The 12829-nt window shown below is 50.2% G+C and overlaps 1 protein-coding gene across 1 annotated transcript in view; it reads left to right on the top strand.

Moving 5' to 3' along the window:
* Positions 1-1882: 1882 nt before the first annotated feature.
* The window catches only part of CASP7 (caspase 7), a 32406-nt gene continuing 21459 nt past the window's right edge, over positions 1883-12829 (top strand). Inside the window, exons 1-2 of the mRNA XM_026494170.4 lie at positions 1883-5020; positions 10821-10930. Of these exons, the coding sequence (XP_026349955.1) occupies positions 10821-10930 (110 nt within the window). The 5' untranslated portion in view covers positions 1883-5020. The remainder of the gene's footprint in view (positions 5021-10820; positions 10931-12829) is intronic.

The raw sequence follows: 12829 nt of genomic DNA, 5'->3' as shown, positions 1-12829 counted from the left end.
ACTCCCACCAAAATGCCCACAGAGGCCAGAAGTGAAGTCATAAGTCATATTAGGGACCTTCCCAAAAGGGCGGGCACATGCCCCATCTGATGCAACCACCACTCCTCAATCCCAGGCAACTTGTCTTGAGGGAATCAGTACCTAGCCCTGCCAAATACTGACTTGTCCAGGGAAGCCAAACACTTGCATTTACACATCAAAGTCTCTGTTTTGTAAAACACTGGGAATAACACAAGGGCAGGGGCAGCAGAGAGTCCAGGACTTGGGCAGGCTACCCCTTAGTGACCTTTGGTCTAAACACTCTTGAGATGATGGCTGGAGGTCCCTAGGTGGAGAGAAGTCAGCAGTACTTTTGTTTTGTGTTAGCTGGGGCGGGGTGGGGGGCTGGAGGTCCCTGGTGGAGAGAAGTCAGCAGTACTTTTGTTTTGTGTTAGCTGGGGCGGGGTGGGGGGCCAGGGGAAGGCTGCAAAGCAAGTGAAGAAAAGTAGAAAGTAACACTCACAGGAAACTAAGGAGGGGCTGCAGTCTGAAGTTCCCACAGAGAGATAGTGGGGCCCTAGGCTGCTCTCTCAGCAGGAAGGGGACTCTAGGCAGGGACTCCGGGCTCTGGAAGACTCCCACACTGGAAGGTGGTGCAGGAAGCTTGAGCAAATGGGAACAACAAAGAGCAAAGACTCGAAGCCTTCCCAGAACATTCTGCTCTATACCAGGCTTCTCAAGCCTGACCTGGAAGTGGGCTGCAAACCCCAGTAACCACTGAGAGAGGACTCTGCCCCAATCCAGAGGGATGTGGAATTACAGTCAGATTTCATTTAAGGTAAAAGCCACGTGAACACTTCTAAGGTATGATTGCCCTGGACAGCTGCAGCCGATTCTCACTCAACCTCTCGAAAACAGAAATTACCAGAATGAAGAGGTTCAATTTGACCTGTACTATCACTTCTGCTTTTAAAAGGCATTATTAGATCAGAAGTCATGAGGAGAAACCATCCCAGTGAACTGGAAATGGATCCTGTAAGGAACTCAGTGACCACTCAGTGTTGGGGTAAGATTGACACAGCCCTGGTCTGCCTTGCCGGCACTGTGGGCCAACTCACCTTTGCCCATCGCACCGCGCTCACATCCGGTAGAGCCCTCCCCCTTGCCACGGTGACTACCTCAGGCCATCCAAGCCTTAGCTGATAAGCACACAACACTCCTGTGGCCTTCAGGATTGGCCTGGGGTCCCCAGAAAACAGAACATGAAGCAAAGGCTTATGTTTAAGGACTTTACTGAGCATTGAAGACCCAGGAAGCAGAAGTGAGGAGGCAGGAAATGGAGGGGTGAGAGTCAATATGAAGGTTCATTGTCAAAGTAGCCACTAGCTGATGTGAGGTGCATTGGACTGCTTGATCTCCATCTTCCAAGAGGCCGTATAAACAACTGCTACTCGGGAACATCTGCTACATCAAGGAAGGTGGAGGAATGTATTTGTGGCCCATCTCCCTTTGGTGAAAGTTCTGCCCCATTGGGTGTTAACTCCCCTACACGTCTGTGCTGTGGGGATGCCCATGGCGTCCCACAGCATCTTATGCCTCAACAGCTACAGGGGGAAAGCGAAGGGCAACAGAAGGCCCAAGACACTGTTGGTTGTGCCCCCGTGATGATGGCAAGCCCACACGGAGCCTGCTGCCCCTGCTGAGCCTGGGCCGGCACAAGTGAGACAGGTGAGGCTGTGTGGCTCTAAAGTGGCTCCTGAGACATGTCTGATATGCTGTCCCATCAGCAGAGCGTCCAGGACTTGGGTTTGGTTGTCATGAGCCAGAGCAGACCGTGGAGAGTCTTGGTCCTTGATTTGGATGTTTCTGCCAACACTGTCCCACGTTTCTTTGTGGGTTTTTTGTTGTTTTTTGTTTTGTTTTGTTTTGAAGTCTTGACTCACAGGGAAATTGTGATCAGTGAAAAACCCCACATTTCGTTTCACATTAATGGCTATCGTGTTCAGTGTGTGGGTAATTGATTTTTATTTTTTTTGAACTTAAACATAGCACTGATTAATCTCTTCAATTTCCTCCTGTTGATGGTGGCCCCATTGCTTCAGCTGGTCAAGATCTTTTGGTACCTTGGTTCTGTCATCCAGAATATGAGGTCATTCTTCCTCGCTCTGAGTCATTTCCAGTGCCCTCCAGGACCATGGATGTGAAATGGTTTTGAAATTACAGAGATGGCAAATTCAGAATGACGAGAAAGCTCCCCACCTTTTGCTCTGTCACTGTCACTTTGCTTAGACTGGAGCTGTTCCTCCCATGCTGAGGCTGTGTGTCGACCTTAGTTTAGGTTCTCCCAAAAGCACAGCTCGAGGTGAGGACTTTGGGGAGTGCTTCCGTAAGGCAGGAGTGAGGGTTTGAGTGAGCCAGTAAAGTCAAATGTGTTATTCTGAGCTAATTACCATGGTGGGTGGCCTATAACAACACATCACATCACGTCACATCACATAACAGGCTGCTACCCCTACCTAGAGCTGAGATACAGAGCCCCCCACCACTCCCCACCCCAGGGCTAAGTTCCAAACCCTGTTGGAGAGAGTATGTCTGTGGCTCACTAGATGGCAGAAAAGTCACTGTGGTGCCACGCTGGTGGAACTTGCTAGAAATCTATCCTCTAGAACCTTCTGGAACTCTACCCTCTGGGTGCTAGAGAGAGCTGTTCATAGGAAGGTCTGTCACTGGAATTCTTCCAGTGCCTTCAGCATTGCTGGGTTCTGCTGGCTACCAGGCAGAGCAGTAGCTGGTCACTGGAGAAGCCTCTGTGAGAGCCCGATTCTCCAGGAAAGAACAGGAAGGAAAATTCATTTATTTTTTTAAGGCAACCTGATTCTGGTTCTGCCTGTAGCAAGTCTGTGATATGGGCCATTTCTCTGAGCCTCAGATTCTTTATAAAATGAGCAGAGGGATTGGATATTAAGGCCCCTTCCAAAATCTAACATCGTGTTTCACTCTATTTCACGAGTAACCTGAAAAACTTACATTTATAAATTAGTAACTAATTTTCTTTACTGGTAGGAAGTTTTCATTTCTTAAATAATTCACAATTGAATTCCTTTAAAAAGCAAACTATCTTACTGTCTACAGGACTTAGTTACCACGGACATTTCAGAAACACGGATGCTAAATAGAGTAATGCAGCCTATCTTAGCCTGTGTGGGCTGCTGTAATAAAATACTACAGACCATGTAGCTTATAAACACCAGGAACTTATTTCTCACCATTCTGGAGGCTAGAAGTCCAGGATTAGGGTGCCAGCATAACCAGGTTCTGGTAAGAGCCCTCCTTGGGGATGCAGACAGCAACTTCTTGTGCCTATGTCCTCATAAGGTGACAGGGACTAGAAAGTTCCGTCCAGCCTTTTTTTAACTAAGGGCACTAATCCCACTCTCCAGCGCCCCACCCTCATGATTTAAGCATTTCCCAAAAGCCCGAACTCCTAATGCCATCACGTTGAGCATTAAGTTTCAACATATTAATGGGGGGGGGGATGTTTAACCAGGAACACAAACTTTCAGCCTATTGCATGGCCACACTGGAAATAGTGTAACTGTTTAAAATATTCAGGAATTCAAGATTTTTGCAGAATAAACTATAATTATGCCCTGACCCTTACCTGGGGCCAGCCTTCCTTAAGCCAAGAAAGTATCCTTACCTGGCGAGATTCTAGAAACAATACTGAAGTCTGAGGCCCAGGTAAAGCAAGCAAACACAAAGAAAAGATATGGTTCTTGCCTGATCTCACGCCATGAAGGTTCCCTTTCATTCAAGGTGTTGAAAGTTCTTTAAAAGCAATTATTTCTGGGATAGATAAAAGTGTGATTTCTTCTCAGATACTCACACCGGAGTCTGACCGAGTTAATTAGTTTCTGTCCTGAGGAGCCTCGGAGCGAAAGGCATTGGAGGCACCGGCCGGAGCCCCAAGGGCTTAGAAAGGCAAAAGTGTGAGTGGTGCGCATGTGCGCGTGCGTGCGTGCACGTGTGTGGGGGCGCAGGGATAGGAGTGAGGTGAAACCCGGGAAGAGCATGGTCCCTCCCGCGTTAGACCAAGTCGCGGGCACATGTCCAGTGGCTGACAGTTGGGGGCGCTCCATAAATATAGCGGGACGGATTCTGGCGCTACCTCCAGACAAGTTCTCCGAGTTGCGAGGCGGGAACTCGCCTAAGGGAGGAGTTCGGGGTCCTACCGTCTACACGCGAACCGAGGCGTCCCCAAGAGTGGACACCGGAAGCCCACCGGCAACCCCACGGCTGGCCCCAGAAGCCCGGCCCGGATAAGGTAACCAGCTGCTGCGGGCGCCGAGCACACTCCCTTCCCCAGGGTTGGGGCGCCCACAGCACAGATTGGGGTCGAGGGCCTGGCTGGGGAAAAGCCCTCTGGCTGTGGGACTGGGTCCCTGATACTGGATACTGGTGCGGAAGCCCGAGTAGAGGTGCAGACGGGGTACAGTAGCGGCAGGAGAGAAGGAGGGGCGCCCCTGGCGAGCACTGGGGCGTCGAGCGCCGCGAAGTCCCCGGAGCGCGCTCTTCCGCGTGCGCGGCTGGGGCTTTGCGCGGGGCAGGCTTGCAGAGCGCGTTCCCGGGTCACTTGGAGTGCTGCTGGCGGTGCAGAAGGTGCTCTCCCCGGGGACCGTGAGCACGGCTTCGGGGTCCTAGAGCTGTCGGCCAGCTTTACCCAGCACGCTCTCCAGGTGCGCGGCCAACTTCGCCAGGGCGCCTTCCCCCCGGGCGACGCGCGCCGACCGTGGTGCAGACCCGGCGACCAGTTCTGCAGGGGGCGCTCTCCCGGGACGGTTCGCGCGTTGGAGCGGGTCGTTGGGCTCGCTAGCAACTCCGGAGAGCGCACTAGCGCGAGCGGGAGGAGACTGCCCCGCGCGACTCCGCCCCCTGCCGCTCCGGGCCTTTTAGTTTCGCTTTCGTTGGGGCGGCCCCAGACCCTCGCCGTCGAGGGACCGAGACGGACACCCGCTCTGGACGCCCGGCCGCCGCGGACACGGTAACTTCGGCCCCTGCCTCCATTTGCGCCCCTCCCGCCCCGGCCGCGCGCGCGCTCCTTCCCTCCTGCCCGCCGCGATCTCCCCTCCCACTCAGCCCGGAGCCCCTCCCAGCCCCCGGCCGGCTCTCCTCCCACCCCCCCTCCCCCTGGCCCGCCGGCGTTGAAACTTTGGGGAGAGGGATGGGTGCCGCTTGCTCGGCTCAGCTGGTTCTCCCTTCCCTGCTGGCCGCGGGATTTGGAAAAGGGGGCGTGGATTGAGACCGGAGAGAGGAGATGGGGATCTCGCCGGGCTGACAGCGAGCGCCCCGGTGTCAGACAGCCCAGGGCGCCGGTCTCCGCGCCGCAGTTTGTCAGCTGTGGGCCTCGGCCCTCTCTGTGCCTGTCTGTTAAATGGGAATGGTGGTGACCGCGGGCTGAGTGAGGGTCGCTGCGAGGACGGAAGGAGGTGACTGATGCATATAGCAGTGCCTCGGTCTGGGCTCAGTGTGCAGGAGCTTCTGTCATCCTGGCTGGGGCCTCTGGTGCGGGGCTCTTGAAGATCCCTGGAGGAAGTAGAAAAAAGGCAGGACCACAGGCGACCTTGCAACCTTTAACCGTTGTATTCAAGTTTGTCGTTTATGGGGCAGTAAACTTACTTGTGGGTTATACTGGTCAGGCCTCTTCCCTTGAACTCTTGCTCTGGTGGACTCCGTGGCCCTAGACTTTGTTTGCTTACAGGCAGTTTCCTCCTTCAGGGGCTCTTGACCTTCAGCCTCCATAGGCAGCCCTCACCTAGGTTCATAATCCACCTCTGCTTCCTGTTAGTTGTGTGGCCCTGGGCAGGTTACTTAAAATCTCCGAAGAAACCGATGTTTCTTCTGCAATATGGGGTGAAGGCTCGAGCCTCCTAGCAGTGCTGTGAGCCTTTGGTGACAGGGGGATACTGAGTGCCAGGAGAAACCCTTCTCCAAGTGCCAAAGGTGAGAGGTGGAGGTCCTCGGGGCTGCGTCTCTTTGAGCCTTTTAGGAAGATTCTCTTCACTGGGGCAAGAGTGGGGTGCAAGTTGTGTTATGTCACTTTTCAGAGGAAGCAGGTGCAGTGAGTCCATCTCCCACCCATAAAACACACACACACACACACACACACACACACACACACACACACACAGAGTTCAGGATATATCTGGGGAGTGATTTCCTACCAGATGTGTACCAGTTGCCTATTAAAATGTGTTTAGAAATAATCACTAGAGGAATTTTTTTTCATTCTACACAAAGGCTGCTTAAGATATGGATGTGATTTTAAAATATGGGTGAAGGTTGACAGCTGAATGTTTTCTTAGTCTTGAATTCTGCCAACAGTGGTGATAATAAGGAATATTTATTGAACATCTAGAAGGTGCTACACTATGCTTAGCACTTTACATGCATTTTTCCATTCATTCCTCACACTCAGCGTGTGACTTAGGCATCATTATCTTCCCATTTCACAGATGAGGAAGCTGAGGCTCAAAGACATTGAGCACTTTGTTCAAGGCCCCATGGCTAATAGATGGAGGAGCCAGTTTAACCCCTGATCTGTTTTTCCCATGACTGGGCTCTCAACTTGGTTGTGTTGTCTGTCCTGTATCAACAATTTATTCAGGGCACTGAATGATTCAAACATTTTAAGTACGTTTTAGTTAAAACATTTATAAAGAAATATTTCTTGGGGCGCCTGAGTGGCTCAATTGGTTAAGCATCCAGACTCTTGATTTCGCCTCGGATCATGATCTCAGGATCGAGCCCCTGCATCAGCCTCAGTGCTGGGTGTGGAGCCTGCTTAAGACTCTCTCTCTCCCTCTGCCAATCCCAGTCTGCAAATAGGGTCCTAGTGGATCCTAGTGACAATAAGAGCGACAATAGCGAACCTAGTGCTTACATAGAGCTCCTGGCAGTGCTGATGCTTTCTCTGCATCACATGTTGATTCATTTAACGAGAAGATAGACACGTTTAATTGAAGACAAATGTGCCGTGGGATAAGCAGTAGCCCTGGCGTGACTGACTGCTCTTGGCAGCCTGAGCCCTACGAAGGGGACAAACACCAGAGAACAACAGTAGGCCTGCCCTCACCAGGCACAGCAGAGGTGAAATAGGCCCAGATTTTCTTGGTGGGCCCTGAGGATGAGTGGAAATACAGGGTCAACACCAAGTCTTGGCTTGACTGAAATGATCTGGCCAAAATCAGGCACCCCACCGGGTCAGCAACCCCTGTTCTGGGTGAACTTGATTTTACCAGAATTCAAGCGCAGCCTCATAGGAGTCAGAAAGTCACTGAGTGTTTGCTGTTCCCACTGTCTAGGAAGTGGGGACACAGAAGACCCTTGTAGCCTAGTGTTTGGAGGGAAAGCTCTGGAAAGCCTCCCACCACTGAACCATAGAAATAAGCCTAAATTTTATGTCCCAGTACCCAGTCCAAAGTCTCCTCCACGTGGATGGGAAGGACGAGGCATTTCAGCTGCACCCCGGCTCTGATGGAGCACGTGCGCAGTTCCCTTCTGCCTGCAGAGCCCCATCCCCACGTTTCTCAGACCTCTGCTCAGATATCTCCTCCCCTGAGAACCTTCCCTAATTCCTCTGAGGCTCGGTCGGGTCCCCTGGCATGGCCACAGGATCTCATGGCACTCACCACAGTGGCAGCTCCACACTGGTGCCATCCTTTTCTCAGAGCCTGTCCGCCATCAAGGCAGCACCAGGTCAGCGTGCTCCCAGCTGCGTCCCCAGCTCCTAGCACGCAACCCGATGTGTCAGAGCCCCCATAAATATCCACTGAATGAATGAGGAGGAGTCGCCAAAACTCTTCCCAGCACTCCCCACAACATCAGAACCAATGTCTGGCTTTCTTAGGAGCTGTTTTGCTTAGGGTTGTCCTTTTTAAAAAAATTGGTCGGGGGCGCCTGGGTGGCTCAGTCATTAAGTGTCTGCCTTCGGCTCAGGGACTGATCCCGGGGTGCTGGGATGGAGCCCTGCATCAGGCTCTCTGCTCTGCTGGGAGCCTGCTTTTTCCTCTCCCACTCCCCCTGCTGTGTTCCTCTCTTACTGGCTGTCTCTCTCTCTGTCAAATAAGTAAATAAAATTTAAAAAAAATTGGTCACATTGTTTTATCATTGTATGTCCTAGACTTAGCCTTGAAGACTTAGCATTAGCAAGAGGCCCAAGGCTTAAATTCCACATGTCAAACGTAGCATCTTTTCCTCATGGATTTTGTCTGACTTTAACTTGTTAATTTTGAAAATATGTCTGTGCTTTGCTAACCACAATCCCCATGGAAAAGTAATTCTATATAAAGGAGATGAAATAAAAACTATTGAGTGTTTCTGCATGCCTGGGTTTATGCTTCTCTGATCTGGGGATGAGGTTAAGTCTGTTTCCAAGAAACATTTTGCAGTCTAATCTGAAAAATCTAACCACCACCAACCGGACACTTTTTGGGTGTTGAGAAATAAGATGAGCACCCAGCTTCTCACAGTCCTTGTAGAGAGCTGGTGGGGGACCCTCCCTCCCTCTCAGTTCTCTCCTCACCGTCCAGCTCACCGCTAAGGGAAGCTGCAAGGTGACGTGATGATGCCACTCAGAACTCAAGGCCTCCAGGTCAGCACTTTGCCATCTTGGACCCCTCTCCTCAAGCTGGATTCCTTCTCCTCCCCACCTCCAGAAGTCCTTACTTGTGCTCTGGCGCACAATGTGTTCTGTCAAGTGGATGCCTTCTTGTTTTCCAACTGAGTGAAAACATCCCTGGGTGAGCCTAACAGGAATGAGGACCTGCGCCTGCCCACTGTGGCCCACTCTGTCTATGCAATTGCTCGGAGACTGAGACCGGCAGAAATTGGACTCTGGAGGGGTTTTCCGTCGTTACTGAAAGCCAAGCCCTTCAGGGGGAGGAAACAGGACTTGATTTAGGAAAAACAACTTTAGTATACAGGCTCTACTTCCATCCAGCCGCATCACTTTTAGCTGATTCTTTTCCTTCGGACATTGATTTCTTCCAGCTTTCCATTCAATTAATATTTATTCAGTAACACCATTTGTCTGTTGGTCGCTTCTGCTGTGATGAACTTGGAACTGTTGTGTTTGGGCTAAACAATAAGCGGAGTGAAAATAAACCAAAGACCAAGAGAATGGGGATGGGGGGACCTGATGAGATAGGTGTAATCAAGGCAGACTGCCCTGTGGAGGTGCCATTTAAGCTGAATTCTTAAGACTGATTATTAGCAAGCTGAGCAAAGATGTCATGTCCAGCAAATGTGTGGGTGGTGACTTCCAGAAAGAGAGAACGGTGTGCCCTGACAGAACCTGAAATGAGCATAATATGTTTAAGGACACTGAGAGGCTGGATGGTGTGATGGTTGAGGGCAGGAGGTGCTCTGGGGTGAATACTGCTGGCTTCAGATCCAAGTCCTATTTACTAGTTATGTATCCTGGAACAAGCTATATCCCTTTTTCTAGCCTCACCTATCTCGTCTCAAAAGAGCAGTGATCGTAGGGGTGGTCTAGCAGCATCATTGAGAGTATTAAATAAGATAATGCTTACAAGACAATTAGCATGTAAATACTAATTCAGTTTCTATTCTTTTTTTAAGATTTTATTTATTTAAGAGAGAGAGAGAATGAGCAGGGGGGAGGGGCAGAGGAAGAAGCAGACTCCCTGCCAGGTAGGGAGCTTGACGCAGAGCTCTATCGTAGGACCCCCAGATCATGACCTGAACTGAAGGCAGACGCTCAACCAGCTGAGCCACCTGGTGCCCAGTCAGTTTCTATTCTTACTGTTATATTTTCTTCTTTAAAGTAGAGGAAGTAGTAGATTAGTAGGAGATGCTACTTTTTTTGTAAAGGGCCAGGTAGTAAATATTCTAGGCTTTTCAGGCCACGTGGTCTCTGTCACAATTGCTCGACTCTGGTTGTGGCAGGAAAGCAGCCATAGACAATATGTAAATGAATGGGTATCTCTGTATTCCAATAAAACTTTATTTGCAAAAGCAGGTAGTGGGCCATAGTTTGCAGACTCCAGTAGTAGATAACAAAGGGTCTTAAAATCCTAGGAGATGGGTTTAGATTTGAGCTTTTTAGATGGTAGGGATCTCTTGAAGTTCCTTTTTTTTTTTTTAAGTTTTTATTTATTTATTTGACGGAGAGAGAGAGAGAGAGCACAAGCAGGCAGAGTGGCAGGCAGAGGGAGAATGAGATGCAGGCTACACTGAGCAGAGAGCCCCACCCAGGAACCCCGGGATGACCTGAGCCAAAGGCAGACAGACGCTTAACCAGCTAAGCCACCCAGGTGCCCCTTTTGAAAATTCTTGAGTGGGAAAATAATTTTGGTAGAACCACGTAAATAAAAAAATCTGATACAGATGGCTTTATACCCCAGGCTGCTCTTGTGTTTGAACTGGGTTTGAGTGATGCCAGGAAAAGGATGAGACCCTTATAACCTGTCGGGAATGTAGGGGGAGTTTCTGGTCACTACAAACCTTGACCTACCTCCCACAGCTTCTCATATAGGGAACCTCTAACAAAATCACGGAGGCCGGGCGCAAAGCTCCCTGAGGGCACGGATTTTGTTTCCGTAGCTGATGTCTCACCCATCTCCGGAACAAAGCCGGAAATAAAGCTGGTGCTCAAGCATTTGAATGAATTGTTGGTACAGTAGACCTGGAGCCCAAATATGCCAGACTGCTCACCTGCAGCCTTAGTTAAAAACTGTATCCTTGCGAGTGCTGCTTAAAAATACCCCGAGGCTAGTGATACCACAAAATAGCAACGGTCTGGTTTGTTTTTCTCCTTCCAGATGGCAGACGATCAAGGCTGCGGTGTGGAGCAGGCAGCTGGGGACGCGGGCAGTCCAGATGCAGTTGACGCTAAGCCAGACCGGTCCTCCTTTGTCCCGTCACTCTTCAGGTAAGTTTCCTTCCTTGCCCTGGGCCTCTTCAGCCCCCCATGCCCCTGCTACCACCACACGCACATGGGGAGAGAGACATTCTGGGCAGGAGGCCTGTGCTGTGCATGGAACATTTGCACAGAATCCTGCCAGCTATCTGTGACAACACTGGGATTCCCGTGTGCACTCCCTGTCTCTGGGGGCAAGCCCAGACTGGGGGGGTCTCTTGCTCGGTGGCTGTGCATCGGGGTGGCAGCTGTCCGGGAGTGAGGAGCTGTCCTCAGCAGAGGTGATGTGCAGCCGGCCTCCTCTGGGGCAGAGTATGGGCTGCTGCTGCCAGTTGGGACCAGGTTTGGCTGAAAGGCTGAATCCAGGGACACGAGACAGGAGGTATTAGCATAGCACTCCCTCAAAGCAAGCACCCTGTCTAGTAATCTCACTTTGTCTTTTCTTGAGTTCACTTCTAAAATTCTAAATTTTGCATTTAATAATAATAAAATCTTCGGTTATTACATTCTTGTATGCCAGCTCAGTGTTGCATGTTGTAGCCCTCATAATCCCAGGAGATAGTTCTACTGTTATCATCACTGAATAGGTAGGGAAACTGAGGTACAAAGGTTTACTCGTTTGCTTCTCTGAGGACAGTTCATAAATGGTAGAACTGAGATTAGAATGTACATGGTACCAGCACCACTCAACAGCTCTCCTGTGCTTTCCATTTAAAAGTGGAACTGCAGGGACACAGAGGAGCCCCTTAACTCCTTTCAACCTTGGTCATGGAATGGCAGGCCGTAGGGCTTCCTGGCAGGAGGCTGGAGTGCTTTGTGGGTCAGAAGCATCTGACTGTTTGGTTATCTCCCAAGCCAAGCCGCACCTGGGAGGGACAGTCACAGAGATAAAAGTTGAGGTTAGGGAGTGCTCCCAAGCAGTGCTCAGGAGGGGAAGAGTTGGTGAGGAAGGGCAGCCTGGCTCCCTGCGACATGCCAGAGAGAGCCTGGGGTCATACCATCCCAGACAAGACTCGAAAAAGTGGGAAGATCCCCAGCATCCTGGACCCAAATTCCGCTGGCCTTGGTGGCCATTTAGGGTCAAGAATACCCAAGCAAATGATCAGAACACACAGCTCCAACCCCCGAGAACTTTTGAAAGCCATCAGGTCAATCGATCCAAGCTAAACCACCCCCCAGTGCCAGCCCCTTAGAACAGCGGCCATCAAATGCTTCGTTCATGTAGCTGCAGAGTAAAACGACATGTGCACTCGTACATTTTAAGGTGACACAGAAATTTCTTGTCGTAGTTGTAAAGGATGTGAAAATATTTCAGTTTTCCCAGCTCTTTGCATGAAGCGGGTTGCCTCTCAGTGACAGAGAAGAGGAACCATGTAATGGCCATTTCACAAGTCTTATTTAGTAAAACCTTTTGATGTACTTCCCAGAAATTATAAAAGCCCGTGGTGTGTTGTAATTATTGACATTTAAAAATCGCTTGTTTATATGTATGCAGTGGAATCTAAATCCACAGGAGTTTTTGGTTGTTTTTTTTTTAAGATTTTATTTATTTGAGAGAGAATGAGTGCGGGGGGGCTGGACAGAGGGAGAGGGAGAAACAGACTCCGTGCTGAGCAGGGAGCCCCATGCAGGACTCGATCCCAGGACCTTGAGATCATGACCTGAGCCGAAGGCAGATGCTCAACCGACTGAGCCATCCAGGCATCCCATCCGCAGGAGTTTTATAACCACGTTTCTCCATTAAATTGGACTCGAGCAAGCTGTCTTTAATAGCTAGAATTTTTGTTGGTTTTTTTTCCTTTGAACTCTTGTGTTTCCATTTATTTCCCCCACAGTGTTTTACTCTGTTGTAATGGATTTAGTTGCTTGAAAGTCTTTTATTGATCGCCTCATCATGCATCCCTGTAACAT

Source organism: Ursus arctos, unplaced genomic scaffold, assembly GCF_023065955.2.
Source record: "Ursus arctos isolate Adak ecotype North America unplaced genomic scaffold, UrsArc2.0 scaffold_7, whole genome shotgun sequence".
In the NCBI taxonomy this organism is placed as follows: Eukaryota; Metazoa; Chordata; class Mammalia; order Carnivora; family Ursidae; genus Ursus; species Ursus arctos.
The sequence above is the reverse complement of the archived record's forward strand: the minus strand, read 5'-3'. Positions and strand labels throughout refer to the sequence as shown.